We start from the raw sequence: 18,481 nt of genomic DNA on the forward strand, positions 1-18,481 counted from the left end.
TAGTGAGCTTTAGTGAGTACACTTTTAGAGTTTAATATTCAAGTGTCTTTCGTTTCTGGTAGCTTGTAGGGAAATGATCAACTGACTCAGATAATATTGGTAATTATGAGACGCTTTTTTCGACCCATGAAACGTGTGGACAAACCTATGGGACAAACTAATAAACAAGAGACATGTTGTATGAGGGGAATAATGCACAGTGCTGCTAATGACACCATTGATTTATTCACCTACAGCGCCCTCTTCTGGTCAGAGGGAATTGTGTTTCTTAAGTTTCTTGATCAACTGTTTTTATGATGATTAAATCATTTCTTTTTTGTTGAACAAATGAAAGTAAACAACAAATACTATTTAATAAACAGAGGTAGTAGCCTTACATGTTTAATGGCACTACTTTGTCAATGTCAAGGCCTGGAAATAGATGTTATTGTAGCAGCAGCAGAGTGTAACACTCTCCAGTTTATGACTAAATCCAGAAGTTATGTTATCGCCTCTCCCACTCACAACCTCTTTTTTTGTTTCCTTTCAAGTGCGTCATCTGGGTATTTCCGCACTGTTTTGAGTGGGTGGTGGCGAGTTGCACTGGTTGCACTGCAGAGAGAGAAAAGGCGAAGGGCTGCAGCTGGGTCAAGCTAGCCAAGAGACAGCACCGGAAACAGAATGGTTTTCTCTTCAGAATAAAACGGTCAATTGACGTGAAAACACATGCACCCAGTAATGATGTCGTAATAACATTAACCTAGTAGGCTACTTGTGTAGGATAAATGTTTTACAAAACAAAATAAGCCGTATAACCTCAACACACACAGTCCATGTAATCTGAGCACAATGTCCACAAATAATAATGTCAAAACTTAAATCAGATATATTACCTCAATTGACACAGACAACGAAAACAACTATTTCAAGATCAAGTTTAACAGTTGAACAGACATTGTACGGTACAATTTAGCTTCTATGTTTTTAATATTCATTAAACTGATCATTAAAGATCAGTGATTAGTTGTTTGGACCTTAAAGGTAGGGTAGGTAAGAATGGAGAAACCAGCTCGAGTGCAGACGGCCATCCAGTTATTTTAGGCTGGTCGTGCTTTTTACAGCGCCACGGCTTCCACAGATGACGTTTTTTTATGTATTTATTGTCAAAGCATTTAATATATTCATTGCTATCGGGATGTTAAGAGCATTCCATGGAATATAACAAAAAGCGTTTCTGAAGTGAATTACCTACCCCACCTTTAATATTATTTATATTGTTTTACTCATGTCTTACTTCTATTTTATAGGTATTATAGGTTTCGACTTGTATTATCTATTTTACTATTTCATAATTTAAATTTGGTGTTTAAATCCTTTAAATCTTATTAATTATTAACTTTGTATTATTAATGTCTTATTTGGGTTTTATTTTCATTATTTATTTAATAGTTATTTATATTTTATCCTATTTATTGATTTTGTCTTCCTTTTTCTCATACAATTTAAAAAAAAGGGTATGTATTTGTACATTTCATTCTTATTAAATATTGTTAACTGGTGTTTTCTGAAATGCTGTGGTGTTTTCTGAAATGCTGTTGCGTTTTGTGAAATGCTGTGGTGTTTTCTGAAATGCTGTTGTGTTTTCTGAAATGCTGTTGTGTTTTCTGAAATGCTGTGGTGTTTTCTGAAATGCTGTTGCGTTTTCTGAAATGCTGTGGTGTTTTCTGAAATGCTGTTGTGTTTTCTGAAATGCTGTGGTGTTTTCTGAAATGCTGTGGTGTTTTCTGAAATGCTGTTGTGTTTTCTGAAATGCTGTTGCGTTTTCTGAAATGCTGTGGTGTTTTCTGAAATGCTGTGGCGTTTTGTGAAATGCTGTAGTGTCTTGCACTTCAGGGCCACCGTACTTTTCAGACACATTGATGGAAATAGCAGCAATTCACGAATAGATTCAATACATTTTGATGAAGACAGTAAAGTGGACTTTTCATGTAAAATACACGTTCTTGAAGTTAATTGAAGTTAATATGGACTTTTTTCAGCGCTGTTCTCACCGGAAGCCCTGCATTATCATACCGCCCTCCCAACGTCCAGCTTTACTACCTGTCGTTCACCGAGGTGGGCGGAGCCAGGAAGGCGACAGAACAGCAATGTCAAGAAGTTTATGGAGTTGGCACTGTCGTGTATGCATCGTCTTTTAGCAAGAGAACACAAACAGATAAACAGTGGTGTTGACGGAGAAGCGTGAGTCGGACACGGAAACAGCCATGGACGGTGAGTGGAAGTGGGTTAAGCTGCTCGGCTTGTTTACCCACATTAGACACTGGAGCTGAAATTGTACAGTGAGTTGTTTTGCGCACAGGGGAAAGCCCCGCTATCACTGCGCTAACATTGGGAGTCTGCAGTTCCCGGATAGTACGCTACCATACAGTAGGAAGTTTGACATTACTGTGCTTTAATGGCTTATACCTGCTACATCCGGTAACAGTATGCTACATTGAGTGTGTTTATTCCTCTGTGTGTAGCTAACTCACCTGACAGTCTCGAGCTGCCAAAGGGCCTATTGGGTTAGTCCAACTCATGGATTTCTTCAGTGACTGAACATACAAAACCTCATTAAAAAAAAAAAAAAATCTATATATTTATATTTACCTAACTATCTATTTATTGAAAGATTTAAACTATGTTGTTGTTGATAAATTATCTTCAGTTCAGCAAACATAAACCCACTAGGTAGCATTGGTTTCAATTAAAAAACCAGCAGTGTAAAGTAACTGAGTTGATTTACTGAAGTACTGTACTTAAGTACAGTTTTGAGGTACTTGCACTTTACTTGAGTATTTCAATGTTTTGCTACTTCTACTTCACTTCAATCCAGAGGTAAATAGTTTACTTTGCAGATTTGGATTAATGATGTGAAATCAACACTTGAATAAGACTTTATGTCACCTGGAATACAATTCAAAGCTACCTTTCAAAGTAATATAAGTTAGCTGCACCTTAACCAGGTGTAATAACACTTAGTTTAAGGCATTATAATTATAATCAAAACATATCATATATATTATTCTGAAATGGACCAATCTGTGGAATGATTACTTTAACTTTTGCTACTTTAAGTATATTGTGATGCTTATACTTTTGTACACTTTTACTTGAGTAACATTTTGATACACTTTTACTTGTAACAGAGTGTTCCTACACTGTGGTACTTCTACTTTTACTTAAGTACAAGATCTGAGTACTTTCACCACCTCTGAAAATCTATTTTATTATGAATGGTCCTCACTGCTCGAGAACCGCCCACCTCAGTCTTAGTGGATGGACGTATGGAAACAGCACTTCATACTTTGTACAAGTCCCAAATAGAAACAGGCTGTTTAGTCGCTCAAAAGCATGCTGATGTGAAGAGTATCCTGTGATGATTTAAAAACTGCCATCTTTCTATTTGATTCCACTTTTACCTTTGTCTGCAAGCCAAATAACATGAAATACCACGATAAACAATCAACAACATCAATGACCTAAACTCCCAAAAATATTGACTTTGTTAATATACTGTATATGATTTTTCCATGTCTACCATATGGATAGGAAAGAGACAGTGAAATTAAATCCATGTCAAAACCCCTTTTCTTAGGGTAATTTAAAGTTAAAAATAACTCACACAAACGTCTCACTTCCTTCATCTCTGATTTGATATTAGTACATTAAGTCAGTTTTGGAGGCCTTTACTTTCACTTTCACATCAGGCCCTCATTTGCCTCTCAAATAATAACAATTGTAATTATTGTGGCCTTTTTGGTTTGTCTTATTCCAAGATCCACATTGATCTAAATCAAAGCCTGTTGTGATGTCAGTGTTTCCCCTACCATTGTCTTGGAGGGGAGCTGCGCCCCGCCAAAAGGAGCCCCCTCCCAACGGAGCCCCCCCAACGGAGCCCCCCTTGAAATTCAAGGTGTTTTGAAAAATATATATAATTTTTTTTTTTTATAACTATTTTTTTTTCAATATATATATAGCACCAAATTGCAACTAATCTATATCTACTGTCACTTTTCATATTGAACATGTGCTCTTTTATAAACTAAACACTTTCATTTTAAGTTGTGAGTTTAGTGTTTTTGACCCCCCCCCTGCTCAGGCTGCACCCCCCCAAAGCAGTAAGCCTAGGGGAAACACTGCATGCTATGAGTTGGGTCTGGGAAGCAGGCATGTTACAACTTGGGAATCCTCCTACCAATGCTTTCACATCAAACAAGTCCTACTAGCCTTTGGGTGGAGCTTCGGCCTCCTGACTTTCTGTCACACCCCGCTTCTTTCTATGAATCTTAACAATTCATTAACCAAGTCTGAAACCGGAGCGCTCCAATTACAATGGAGGCTCCTCACAACAAGGCAGGTAATCTGACACCAATATTACACCCTGCCTGTCATTGTTTGCTTCTTCTTCTCCTTTCTGCACTTGGCAGGCAATTTATAGCGATTTATTATATTTAGCTGGGAAGCCCTTGTTTTTCAGCGACCTTTGACCTCTTTGGACACAGCTCTGTCTAGTAGATTTCCACCCTGGCCACACAATGACAAACCCTTACCAAACCACAAATATGTGCGGAAAGCAGCCTTTGGTTTATGTCATCATCACTACCAGTGTATTCTGTGTTCAATGTACTTTGAATGGCGAACCACTAATTGCTCTAAGATTTTGACGAACAAGCGTTTAACCTTTCTTTTCTTGTTGTTATCCCCCACAGCTGTGTATGGATGGGGTATGACCCCGCACAACCAAGGTAAGAAGGTTTCCTGTAAATAATTAGTGTTTAATTTGACCCGGCTCTGACTTTGAACTAGTAAAGATTTGACACTGTGTACCTATAACAGACCGATTTCTGTGTTGACGCACTGATTCTGTGATTCATGCTTTCACAATCTGGACAGAGACTTTGTTTCTGTATTTCCAAAAGACAGCCACACCACATTTACGTCACATTCTTCTTCTTCTTTCTCCATCAGTCCAAGCAGCGGGCCCCTTCATAGAGATCATCGAGCAGCCGAAGCAGAGGGGCATGAGGTTCAGGTATAAGTGTGAGGGGCGGTCAGCTGGAAGCATCCCCGGAGAGAAGAGCAACGAAACCACCAAGACCCACCCAGCCATCAAGGTGAGACTTAAACTCCATGTATTGAGGATGTTTTCTAGGTTTCATTTAATGGAGCTTAGATAACATGATAATACACTTTGGTCAAAGTTGGTGTAAAGTATCGCCCATAATGTTATTCACTTTTACTCTACCTCTATTATAAAACAATACTACTCTACTGTTCTTGCTGTTAAAAATGTATGCAATTAGAAATATCTGACAAGTCCATTCTGTTAAAGAGGACATATTTTGCTCATTTTCAGGTTCATATTTGTATGTTGTGCTTCTACTGTGACATGAATCCATGGTTTAATGTTCAAAAAGCTCTTTATTTTTCTCATTCTTAATATAGACTATATTTAGGGTCGATATGTGTTGACTTTACTTTAAAATAGCAGGTGTGTGTGTGTGTGTGTGTGTGTGTGTGTGTGTGTGTGTGTGTGTGTGTGTGTGTGTGTGTGTGTGTGTGTGGTGTGTGTGTGTGTGTGTGTGTGTGTGTGTGTGTGGTGTGTGTGTGTGTGTGTGTGTGTGTGTGTGTGTGTGTGTGTGTGTGGTGTGTGGTGTGTGTGTGTGTTGTGTGTGTCTGTGTGTGTGTGTGTGGTGTGGTGTGTGTGGGTGTGGTGTTTGTGGTTGTGTGTGTGTGTGTGTGTTGTGTTGGTGTGTGATGTGTAACCACCCGACCCGTCTTGTAACCGACGGTATGCCCGTTTCGTAAAACCATGCTAATGTGTGTGTGTGTGTGGTGTGTTTGTGTGGTGTGGTGCATAAGCTGAGTTATGATCGGTCATAATATCACCGACTTTGGTGATGATGAAATAGTTTACAGTGAGATTTACTCACATACTTGGCCATACTCACGCAGCCCTACAAATGAACTGAGATAGGTCCACAGTTTAGAGATATCCCGCCCCTTAGCGTACAATGTGTTGGAGTGCTAGCCAATAGAAGCGAGAGAGTTACATTGTGGTGTCATTATGTTAAGTAAGTAAACAAAGGAGTCCAATGGAGGTGCTCTGGATAGGAAGGCCTATATTAGGGCCTCTTTATTAAAAAAAAAGAACAATTGGCAGAGTAATCTATAATGGACATAAAAAACTCATCACATAAATGAATTGTCTTAACAAAAGTTACAAAGTGCTTAACAATAAAAGCAGTCAAGCTTTAACTTTAACATATTATTTTTAATTTGAACTTTAAATGGAATTTACTGTAGTTGACCATGACAAAACAAAAATGCTACAATGTAAAACAGGGCTACATTACATAACTTTTGAGATATTACATGAAATGTGTCAGTTTTAGCAGTTGTCGGCCATTGACGATAACCCTCAACTAGCCTCTAAGCCAGAATAAACGTTGCTCATGTGTCATTCGGATTTCCTTTTGGAAATATGAAACTATTGCATATTCCTCTCACAGGTGCACAACTACAGTGGCCCCCTGCATGTTCGCATCTCATTGGTGACGAAGAACCCACCCCACAAACCTCACCCGCATGAACTGGTCGGAAAAGACTGCAAACATGGCTACTACGAGGCAGACCTGCAGGAGAGAAGAATACACAGGTAGACTGGGGTGTGAATGTCTGGCTAATGTGTGACAGAAACATCTCGCACGTAAGAGAAACTGGAGGAAATGATGTTCAAATTGATTGATTCATCCTTTGTGGGAGATGACGTGTTTTCTGGCGTGTACATTTAGTCGACAGTTTCATCACGAGTTTATAGATGTGTCAAACATTAACAGAACACACCACTTACAGAAACGCGGTTCAGTATCGTATCCTCCTTGACAATCATACATGTCACTGCTACAAATAAATAAAATAAAAAGCATTGGGGGGGCTTTGCAAGAAATGCACAATAACAGCAAATGAGACTATTTTTCAATGATATAAGGTTTATTATTGCATCATTTGACCAGTCTATCTGAGCAGAGACCTGTCTATCTTTATCAGAAGTGTGATGCAATTCAAACAAACAGTGTGTACTGCCCACCACTGTCAGTGTATTGTGATTCAAAGGTGAGTGCACTTGTTTATATTAGTCATTTGTTTTTTCACATCGAAAATGGTACATTGCATAACAAAAAGCTAGATAAGTTATTTTAGTACACACTATAGTAGATATTAGGGTGTAATGATATATTCATTTGGATTGATTCAATTATCCAATATCATGAATCTAAAGTGGAAAAAAAATACCCTTATCTTTTATCAGGGACTATGGATGAGCTCAAATCTAAAATCCAGCATATTTACACTTGAAGCATTATTTGTCTAAAGAGTCATTAATGTGCATTGTCCCTATTAAAATAAACAATTAAAATGAAATGAAATATTATAGTGAAATTCCCAAGCCTAATTTCAACACACCTCCTTATAAATATTAAAACAATTGTTAATCATGGGGAATGCGGCACATAACTGGTCTTTTTTATTTCTTTGATCATAAAGAATAGATTGTTTTCCGTTCAAATGCCTGGAAGAGGCCTATAAAACAATGGTCAAAGTGTATTGAATGAGCTTTTTTCTCGGGTGCTATAAATATAAGATTATGTCAAATAGGCACAGGGTATTGTATCATAATATTAGCACAACCCTAAATTCAATCATATTGTTGCAGCAAATATAGTATTGTTGTCCTGATAGTTGAGATAATATCTCATCATCTTGAAACTTGTGGTTAACACCCTTAGTGTCTCAGTACTACAACACAATTAGAATAAGGTCTTCTAGGCGAGAGAGAGTTATTTTCCCAAATAAAACGTTGTTTTTTGTGCCCATCAACATTAATATACAGAACAGAAACAGATAATCATTTATGTTAGTGAAATATCAGTTAGGCATTAACATATTCATAATATTGGATGTATAAAATATCTTTATATATTGGTACTGAGCATGTTTCTACTCACACTTTCCTCAGTCCTTTCAACCTGTAACCTAACTGTAAGTCTAAGTGTTTGACCACCAATATGTGTTTGTTCTAGATTACTTTGTTTCACTGTAAAACCAATGAGAATTAATATCGTCAGTTAGAAAGTACATGCATGCTTCAGTGGTTTCTGTCTTCTGGTTTCGGTCTAAGACTGTATTTGCTTTCAGTTTTCAGAACCTGGGCATACAGTGTGTCAAGAAGAAGGATGTGAATGAAGCCATCACGTGTCGGCTGCAGACCAACAACAACCCCTTCAACAGTAAGTTCTGCAGAGAGAAGCGAGTTGGACACAAGTGTGATGCCATTATTTTACTGAACTGATATTTAGATTTCTGTCTTAAACCTTGCTAAAATAAGAAAAAGAAAAGGAGAATCTCATTTTAAATATGCTAAAACAAGAAGGCAGTGTGATAGTTTAGCTCTATGATTTTGTCATTCTGTCCTAACCCTAAACATTTGTTTTTAAATTTTTTAGCAAGTTTTTTTTTTCGCTCTGTTAAGAACTAGCTACAAGTTAGCATTAGCAGTGATAGCCACTGCTACAAAAAATTCCAACTGTTTACCTCATTTCTTTGAGTTCACAGCAGTGGGTTCTAAGCATAAAATATGTTCAAGAAGTATCAAGCTAGCTACTGTCATGTATACACATTTTTTTAATTTAAGAGTCTTGTACCTTTACTTTATCGCTGTGTTTCTCTGTCTACCTATTTATACAACACATTTGCATGTAGCTTTTACCTTAGCTATGTGTAAAAAGTAGCTAACTGGGTAGAGTTAGCATTAGCAATGATACCCACCTAAACATAGAATGTGTCCCAACAGTTTTACTAACTTCTCTGAATCTACAGCAGTGGACGCTTAACACAAAATAGGAACAATTCCATGATAGTTATGATATGAACGGTTCTGTATTTTAGAAAAACAAGTCTATGTGGGTTTGCTGTCCTGGCTCCAGGATGGTGGAATGAGCTCCCCATTGACATCAGGACGGCAGATAGCTTGCACATCTTCCGGCGCAAACTGAAAACTCATCTCTTTCGACTCCACTTCGAGCGATAGATTTATTAACAAAGCACTTTTATACTAATAAAGGACTGGCTTTTCTAAAGCCAGTTGAGTAGCACTTGAAATGTTTTTGCTCTATGAAACCTGATGTACTTATATGATTCTGTTTTCTTCAACTTCTATCTTGTTGGTCGAACGCACTTATTGTAAGTCGCTTTGGATAAAAGCGTCAGCTAAATGCAATGTAATGTATGTACCGTTACAATAAGATCATGAAATGTAAATAGCCTACATATGACAGGATGCAATGCTCTGCCAGACACATTGTGAACCCCACCCTTTTCCCTGCTGTGTGTTGGCTGCAGTTCCCGATGCAAAGGTGTGGGAGGAGGAATTTGACTTGAACGCGGTCCGGCTTTGCGTCCAGGCCACCATCACTCTGCCTACCGGGGATCTGATTCCCCTGAAGCCTGTGGTATCGCAGCCCATCTTTGACAACAGTGAGTTGGCAACACATATGTTGCAGATGTTGGAACTCTAATGTCAGAGCTGAAACCATTAGTTGATCTATTAGTTAATCAACAGTAAATGAATTGGGGACTATTGTGATAATCAATTAATGATGTTAATAACAAATGTCTGATTCCAGCAAATGAGAGGATTCTGTACCTTTCTTTCTCATATATTATTGTAAACTAAATATTTTTGACATTTGAAGGAATAACATTTGTGTTGGTAGTTGCAACCCTGGCTTATAAATATACTTTTGGGTAGAAGCTCTTTAATATGACATATTTTTTGGACAGTGTTAACTAACATGAATTTGGGGGAAATACCAGTGTTTATTTTATTTATTGGTTATTTGATAGGGACAGATACAGTTTACATAGACTAACGGCTATCTAATGCAAGTCACATAGCGTTTATAGCAGAAGCTGGTCTGGAACACTCCTCCCTGGAAGGGCTTTTTGTTTCTGTGTAAGGAAGTTCACAATCATCCTAAACATCATTAAACTCCCTCAGACACTCTTTGTTCCTCTTTGCACTTGAACTTTTCTTGTCAGCTCCAAGGTATTTACAAGAATTAGTCTATATATGTATAGCAAGTATCTCGATTCTTACTCTGTTGCTGAACATTCACACCACAAAACCCTACCCACAAAACACAGCTCTATACATAGATGTATAGTATGTACGCATCTCTTTCCTGAATTGTGTGTCACTAAGTCCAGCATTTACTGGACAACAGCATGAGAGCATACAATCATTTCACTTCAACATTTATTTAAATGTTGAAGTGAAATGATTGTATGCTCTCATGCTGTTTCAAACATGAATATTGTTTCTTTTCAGAGAGGATTATTTAAGTACTGTTGTCAGAGTCCGTTAAAGTTTAAATCTTCCAGACAAAATGAGAAAAGTGCCGGTCAAAAGTCTTCTTTGTTATTTATTGAGCTTTAAAACAAATTGATAACGACTCTATATTAAACAAACTAATTATAGTAGATCAACTACATTATTCAAAAGTATACAGTAACTTTGGATAATAACAAAGGAATAAACGGAGCCTCTCTTTTCCTCTCTCCCTCTCTCCCTCTCCTGACAGCCTGTCAGTATCGTCTCATGCAGCTCGCTGATCCAGTAATGAGTGACCCGACAGTGAAGAATAAACATATTTATAACTAGGTTAGGTTGTTCCGGAGGTAGATAAAATAGCTAAGTGTGTTAGTTCTAACTTGAAGTGTGTGTTTTGCTCCGCTCACCAGTCCTTCACAGCGGACAGAGCTGCAGGTGATCACAGAGCTGCATCATGTAGAGCTGCAGGTGATCATGCAGAGCTGCTTGTCTCCGTCAGCAGCAGCTGATCTGATCTCTCTCTCGTGTCCGATTAGACTTCACTCGCGTTTTTGTCCATATCGATCAGATCTAGCTAGTTCTGGCTAATGATATGACTGCCTGCTTATCAAAGGACACCAAACAATAAGCGTTGCTTGGCAACGGGGTGTGGAGGCAAAGTATAGCGCAGAATTATGCATTTGTTTACATGAGGGGTCAAAATGTCCCCTTCAGGAGGATAAATCTCTTTCTCCACATTAAATGTTAGACATTAGATTAGAATGTACTGTTCTTGTCTGTCACATAAGTGGCGCAACTGATGCGATATTGCGCTAAGGGGGAATTATTTTGACCGGACATTTTGTCCGGAGAGATTTAGATTTGCCGGTCTTCAGCATATTTTACCGGTCATAGTCCGGTAATTACCGGCTACCAGAAACTCTGACTGTTGAGTCTGCAGTGTTGAAGTTGAGGTTTTATTAGATACATATTTTAGGTAGTCCAAAATGTGAATAAGTGTTAGTGCTGAGATTCAAATCTGAGGAAATACAATGAATAACAAAATAATTCTACAAATCAAGATTCATAAAAAAAACTATTGAAAACAGCAATAATGAATTTATAAAAATACAAAAAACAGAAAAGATACAATGAAAATAAATATATTTTTTGAATTCCTGCCGAAGGTTTGCAATATTGATTCTTCAATAATAGCCCGAGTCTTTCTGCATTTAAATGTGTCAGGTTAAAAATTATTTGTATTTACAGGTTTTCAGGGTCGCCCAATAGCTCAGTGGTATTTACAAGTTTTCATAAATGCTTTTTTTTTTCTAAAAGGGGCGCCAAACACAGCTGAGCTGAAGATCTGCCGAGTCAACCGCAACAATGGAGGCTGCAAAGGAGGGGATGAAATATTTCTACTGTGTGACAAAGTGCAAAAAGGTACAATAAGCCTGTAGAGAATGGGATGGGTTACATATTTAAGGAATAAATACTTTAATATTATTGAGTGTGTGCTTAAGAATAAGATGGCTTCGTTGTGTCACAGGGTCTTCTTTGTGTAATGCAAAGCAGACACATTATTTCTAAGTGACTTCAATCACAAACCAAAAGATGTCTTCCTCTATTCCCCTGTCCACTTTTTCCAATGTTCTAATTCAATTATGAACATGCTATGTTCATTGACAACTTCTTTGCACTGTGTATTTGTGCCTGCTAAATGAGTAAACTGTAGAACACTGAGAAAAACAAAGCAAAAAGATATGATCATTATCAAAGAACCCACTTGCAGTATTTTGGTTGTGCTGTTAATAATGTGAAGTTTGTGTTCTCTATCTTATCTCTCTACATTTCCCATTCTGTGTTCCTTTGTAGAGGACATCGAGGTGCGCTTCTTCCAGGACTCCTGGGAGGGAAAAGGCACTTTCTCACAGGCTGACGTCCACAGGCAGGTGGCCATTGTGTTCCGCACACCGCCGTACCGCGATGCTAACCTCACCGAGCCCATCAGAGTCAAGATGCAGCTGCGTCGGCCCTCAGACCGCGAGGTCAGCGAGCCAATGGACTTCCAGTACCTGCCCTCTGACCCAGGTAAGAGGCAATGTTCCCATTATTCCTGTAATGTCAAATAAATGCCGAAGTCACTCTAAGATGTTCTTGTTTATTAACTCCTGTAGATGAATACAGGCTGAATGAGAAGAGGAAGCGTACAGGGGACATGTTCCAGAGCCTGAAGCTGGGGCCCATGCTCTCTAGTGGTATGACATATTTGTTTCTGTCACTACCACTGCTATATATATATAATATTGTATTTAAATGTTCTGTTTCAATGTAATCTAATCATGTCTGCTGAAATGTTAGTGTCCATTCCACAAGATAGACGGCACATAAGCCCGGCAAGGAGAACAATCACAACCAAGCCTCCATCTATGAACGCACAAGTTGGTGAGTCTGTTTAATATGTCTGAAAGAAACATTTGCATATGTTACAAAATGCAGTAAATTTGACCTGCAATAATCTAAAACATGGACTGGGGTTCAGTTCCATCTGCGGTGGTCCTGGGTTTGTATTTACACGTCATCCCCTCTGTCACCCCAACGATCAGCACACCTTTGCCATAAACTGATTATTTGTAGGTCATCTTCTGCATAAAGATAATGTGATTTTCAATAGTGAAATTTTAATTCCTTCTTGCTTGTCATGTGTGTCTCCAGCAGCTGTGGTGCCCTCTGGTGCCAGTGGAGCCAAACCCCAGTCTTCCTACTCATATCAACCGGGCCAGCTTTTCTCAGTCCAGCCCAAGATGGAGCCAGTCTCTGCTGCAACTACAAACCAAACATGGAAAATCATGGAGAGCCTGCACCTGGGCTCCCAACCCAAGGCCACTCCAGTGCCAAACTCTACCACCACGTCCACCGCCAACCAGGACTACTCAACCGTCAACCTGGCAGACCTGCACGAGTTCTTCCCCAACATCTCCTCGGCCATGGCCCAGGAGACGGCAGCTTCTCAGGCCGGTGCGTCCTCCTCACAGAGCAGCAGCTCCTTCACCCTGCAGGGCTCTCAGTACCGGGTGGACCCACCACTTGTGGACGATGATATCCCAGAGTTCCCAAGCTTTTCCGAAGCCCAGCCCCCAGGTGTTCTGGATAACCTAAACATGGACGACTTTGAGGACCTCCTGAACCCGAACCTCATGAACGAGGGTGGAAACGTCCCTGTGATCTTGGCTTCAGCTTCATGCCAACAAGCTCACAGCTCGTCTTACGCTGCTCACGCCGCAGCATCCCAGATCACATCTGACCCCGCCGGCCTCCCAGGAAGCACCTGGATGAATTACCCCAACAGCATTGTCCACCTGCTCCAGAACGAGGGCATGATTGACATGTCGTCCAACAACGGCAACCACCGCTCCACCGTGCTCGATGAGTTCGACGAGTTGATGTCTGCAGACGAGGATCGTCTTATTTCCATTTTTAACAATGGAAGCCAAGCTGGGTTTGTGTCAGGACACCCGACTTAAAGTTTGTCCAAGTGATTTTTATACGGACAAACTAAGACCACATGTATCTGCCCTTCAGAACTATAAGTCCTTAGTTGTTACAAAAGGAAAGAGGGTGGATTAATTAGGGCTTGTAAAAGATGATATGTAGCAAAACTGCTCACCGTGTACATGCTTTTTAATAACACCAAAACAAGGAATCTTTCTGGTATTCAATAAGTAGCATTTATTTTCCGGATATCATTGTTCAGCATCAATCATTAACTTTGTTCTATAAAGACGCTGAATGCATTTTATCAAACGTTTTCCTGTTGATGTTATTTTCTGTGGAACATGTTTTTGTACAATTGTAGTAACTCTGGTCAGTGTTAATGTGATTATAACTCTGTATGTTTGGTTAAAGCGGTAGGAGTTCGCAGTAGGTTTTGAATCACACCTGGAGGTAAGTCTATACAAATAATGTCCTTGTAGTTAAATATCCACATTTATGACTATGACTTACAAATACATTGTCTTTTAAGGTCAGCAGCAACAAATGATGTTCTTATACTCGTGCCTTTGAGTCTCAACACGTACAGTAATGCGTTACAAACCAAATGAAGGTCTATATATATATATATATATATATATATATATATATAATTATCAAGCTACATTAATAAGTACATGCTTATAGCAGGAGCTCACACTCAGAGCTGTATCAGATTATGTTTTGCTGTCTGCCTCTGGTCCGTTTTTCTACACTTATGGCTGCAGTTTACCTTAAAGACTTGTATGTCAACTTGCTTTACTCTGTAGTAAAAAAAAATGCTTTCAGATTCCATTGATGATATGATGTAAACATAGTATATGTGCCTTTTTGCTGTTATGAAAATTCAAAACACTTTTCTTGACAATAAAACCTACAACGTATACAAATTGTCTTCAAACGTAGACTTTATTTGGCAACTCTGTTATCGTGGTTCAGTACTAATGAAAAAATAAAGCCCAAAAGATTAGACAAATGCATATTGTAAAAGCAAAAAACAAATGCTTTTTCACCCTGTCCATCAGTGTTAGTGTGTTACAACATGAAGAACATACATTTTCTTACTTATGAACACATTATAATCATAACAAAATATGTGACAACCGTTCTGGTCACTTTGGAAATATAACAGCATGAAAACACATGTATAAATTAGATTATTTTTTGCCAAAAGGAAGAACTTGAGATCAAAATTCAGCGACTGACATTCAAAAGCATTTGTCGGCTCGTGGGATCAAGAAGTGCTTCTTCATCCTACAAAACTACCCTCTTCTTCTGACAGACTTATGTTACTTCAAGATTGGTGACTCTGTTGATAATGTGTGAACGGCGGGGCACACACTCCAGGTCAAATTTGCTCTCGTATATGGTCGGACAGAGTTTCCAGCGGTTGTTTCTGTAGATTCCCAGATATGTGTACACATCTGGCTTGTAGGTGAGAGAGCACTTGACCCCTGCGGCACGGATGACAGAGTCTAGCCTCAAGACCTCGCTTTCGTCAGTGAAGTTCTCGTTATAGGCACAAATGACCTGCTTGCCCTCTCCCTTGGGGTTATGCGGACTGACTTTAACTAGGGAGATCTTGCCATCCAGGGCCGCTCTCGCCACACACTCCCAGGCATTGTCCAACTTGAAACCAGTGTCCAAGTGCATCAGCCATTTGCCTGTGAGCACTCCGTGGTTGAGGGCCAGCTCCTTCACTGTCTGGAAGCTGGCTGGCCGGCCGCTGGCCAAAAGTTTCTCCCAGCTCTCCTGCAGACCAGTGACATCCCCAACGCTGGGGCAGTGGTTCAGGCCCAGCACAGCTATCCACCCCACAGGGCTGACTCCACCTTCTTCATTGCCAAATCTGTCCACTTGGGAGGGCCCGTTGGTCTTCAGCCAGGCATCGAACTCGGATCTGGGAGTTCTTCTCGAGTCAAACACAATCCACGGGTCCATGTCTGCAGCCATGGCCTCAGCAGCATAGGTCTCTGCAGCGAAGGGAGTCGCCACCTCGACACCTCCAGGGGCCCCTTCCTCCTCCATGTTGCTGTTAGTTTAGGGGAATTTAACAAATCCTTCGTCTTACCTTGTTGAAATGAGAAATGCGTTCTTTATTAAAATAGTCATTAAAATCAAATGTGCACATTATCGATTAGTTTGGACTATTTCCAAATCTAGGCTAAAGTGAACCGCTGGATTGTTTACTAATGTTGCTAACTTACTAGCCTGCCACATTAGCAAACCTAGTTCTAAAGCTAACGTTTGTCCAACAAAAGTTAATTGCTATAAGCTTTTTTTAATCAATTGTGTGTGTAAGTTATACAGTTAACAGGAAGCGAAACACGAAAATATATTTGAAGCTAGCTAAGCGGCTAGCTAGCCATTAAACAATCGTCCACGGTTACATTATTTGCAATTTTGAAGAAGTAGCTTAACCGCAAACTTGATATCACACCTAACGTTTTAATATAAATACTTTGGATGTGGATAATAGGTACGATGGCAAACTGTGGACGTTGAGGCTTAACGTACCTGCAGGTGATGGCGTTGGTTGTCCAGTGTTGTTCTTCCGCTCACGCGCAGCACTAACTGACTGCGGTAAAGCTAGTTGCCGTTTAGATTATGTTGCAGTTTATTCTATTCGTGCAGTTACGGTACATGTGCTTTGAGCACGACGCTGAAGTTGGCTTCCGATTCAGAGCATCCGATTCGGCAGTTAAGGGGAAAGTTAAGGGACATTTAATTTACAGCGCTGAGCGAACAATCCTCCGTGTTTGAACCTCTTAAATCGCTGCATAGCCTATTTATTTGGACTGGATTATCCCAGAGGGTCTAAAGATTCTTTATAACACAGTTTGAGATTTGTGAAACCTTTATTCTATTTGTGAAAATACAAACAAGAGAGATTTCAGTGCTTGTTTCGCATCCTGACCACATTAGACCAGGGGCCTCATTTATAAAGGGATATACGCTCAAAAAATGGCGTACGCCAGTTTCTACGCAATGTTTCCGATTTATAAAATACTAACTTGACGGGAAAACGTGCGGTCCTCTACGCAAACTCTAACCCATGCGTACGCACTAAGCACAACAACGGGAGAGACGAGAAACTGCGACACCGTTGGCAGAAGGAAGAATGGAGAGAAATATGTGGAAATAATACCATAAATAAAATGTTACCTCTCATTTATCATATATGAATAATTCATATAATAATTCAAGCCAATCTTAAAATGATTAAACAAACGCCTGTTTGAGACTCCTCAGTGCACACAAAAACATAACTTGGAGAAATAAATACATACGGATATGTTATTTAAAACCACCTCGAATATGTTGTGTTAATGTTGTGAAATGTTTTCTCATAAATGATGCGGTTTTGCATTTCTATAGGTTGTAGATACGAGCATGGTTTTATATACTACCATGTTTAATCATGTTTTATGCCGTTTGCTAAGACTTGATAAGTCGCTCATAAAACACAGGAGGTATGGAAACTAAGAACACCATATGTGGTAAATTGTACAGCTAATATAACACAACACATTAGTTGTATTTCCTCTAACTGGTGGATATAGAGTTGCTGCGGGGGGGTTGAGATGCACAGGCTGCAGTGGAGACGCTGCGCACAGCTGATCGACAGCTGGGACACAAACCACCAAATACGAAAACATAATTCAGATCCAGTCGTCATGATCCACTCCGGAGGGATTCCCCGATCATTTCTTATAGTTTCTCATCAAGGGGGTGTCTCCTGTCCCCGGTACAAACACACTGCCTGAGGAAGGCTATGTGTATTTTTTTTGTCATGAACCTTTTTCGGACCACTTATTTATTTATTTTGGTGACGATCCGACCTCCATGCTGCTACTCTGGTTCAAACTGCATCCACCAAACAATATGATTTATCTCCACCTCCCCAAAATAACCTAAATCTGACACGGTGTGAGATGTCTTTTTTAGCTGTTCTGTCGTCATTTCCTGCGATCTTCTTCATAAAGTCAGTCAAAATGAATGAATGAATGGGCGTTTCTTTGACTATTTATAGGCAAATATGGGCGTTACGTGAAGTCCGCAAAAGCTGCACCGCATTTCGAGTTGATTGTGATTTATAAAGGGAAACCGGCGTAGGAAGTGCTGCACGCACTTTCCTCGCCGGTACGCAATGTTTGGTGAATCGGAAAATTTCGGAAAATGTCTGTACCTATTTTTTGGATTTCTACTACGTAAGCAACCTTCCCACGTGAATCCTACGCACGGCGTTATAAATGAGGCCCCGCAGCAACCCTATATCCACCAGTTAAAGGAAATACAACTAATGTGTTGTGTTATATCAGCTGTACAATTTACCACATATGGTGTTCTTAGTTTCCATACCTCCTGTGTTTTATGAGCGACTTATCAAGTCTTGGCAAACCATAAAACACGATTAAACATGATAGTATATAAAACCATGCTCGTATCTACAACCTATAGAAATGCAACACGGCGTCAGTTTAAAGTAATGCTGTCCTCCTGCTTACCGCATCATTTATGAGAAAACATTTCATAACATTAACACAACATATTCGA

At 39.5% G+C, this 18,481-nt stretch overlaps 2 protein-coding genes across 5 annotated transcripts; one reads left to right on the forward strand and one right to left on the reverse strand.

Annotated features, from left to right (window-relative positions):
• Positions 1-2,089: 2,089 nt before the first annotated feature.
• rela (v-rel avian reticuloendotheliosis viral oncogene homolog A) lies at positions 2,090-14,810 on the forward strand. Of its 2 annotated transcripts, none has more exons than XM_034210546.1 (11): positions 2,090-2,250; positions 4,731-4,766; positions 4,990-5,135; positions 6,534-6,679; positions 8,221-8,312; positions 9,424-9,558; positions 11,732-11,836; positions 12,269-12,484; positions 12,571-12,651; positions 12,755-12,838; positions 13,109-14,810. In XM_034210546.1, exons 1-11 carry the CDS (start codon positions 2,244-2,246, stop codon positions 13,915-13,917), a joined length of 1,857 nt encoding a protein of 618 aa, XP_034066437.1. In that variant the 5' UTR covers positions 2,090-2,243; the 3' UTR covers positions 13,918-14,810. The 2 variants fall into 2 exon arrangements, with proteins under 2 accessions (XP_034066437.1, XP_034066438.1); XM_034210547.1 differs by having other exon boundaries at positions 13,112-14,810.
• A 4-nt stretch (positions 14,811-14,814) lies between these two features.
• Positions 14,815-16,574, reverse strand: cunh11orf68 (chromosome unknown C11orf68 homolog). Of its 3 annotated transcripts, none has more exons than XM_034210548.1 (2): positions 16,442-16,574; positions 14,815-15,995 (listed from the first exon to the last, which is right to left on the reverse strand). In XM_034210548.1, exon 2 carries the CDS (start codon positions 15,950-15,952, stop codon positions 15,209-15,211), a length of 744 nt encoding a protein of 247 aa, XP_034066439.1. In that variant the 5' UTR covers positions 15,953-15,995; positions 16,442-16,574; the 3' UTR covers positions 14,815-15,208. The 3 variants fall into 3 exon arrangements, with proteins under 3 accessions (XP_034066439.1, XP_034066441.1, XP_034066440.1); XM_034210550.1 differs by having other exon boundaries at positions 14,815-15,956; positions 16,442-16,524; XM_034210549.1 differs by having other exon boundaries at positions 14,815-15,990; positions 16,442-16,491.
• Between the last annotated feature and the right edge of the window lie 1,907 nt (positions 16,575-18,481).

This window comes from Gymnodraco acuticeps, unplaced genomic scaffold (genome assembly GCF_902827175.1).
Source record: "Gymnodraco acuticeps unplaced genomic scaffold, fGymAcu1.1, whole genome shotgun sequence".
In the NCBI taxonomy this organism is placed as follows: Eukaryota; Metazoa; Chordata; class Actinopteri; order Perciformes; family Bathydraconidae; genus Gymnodraco; species Gymnodraco acuticeps.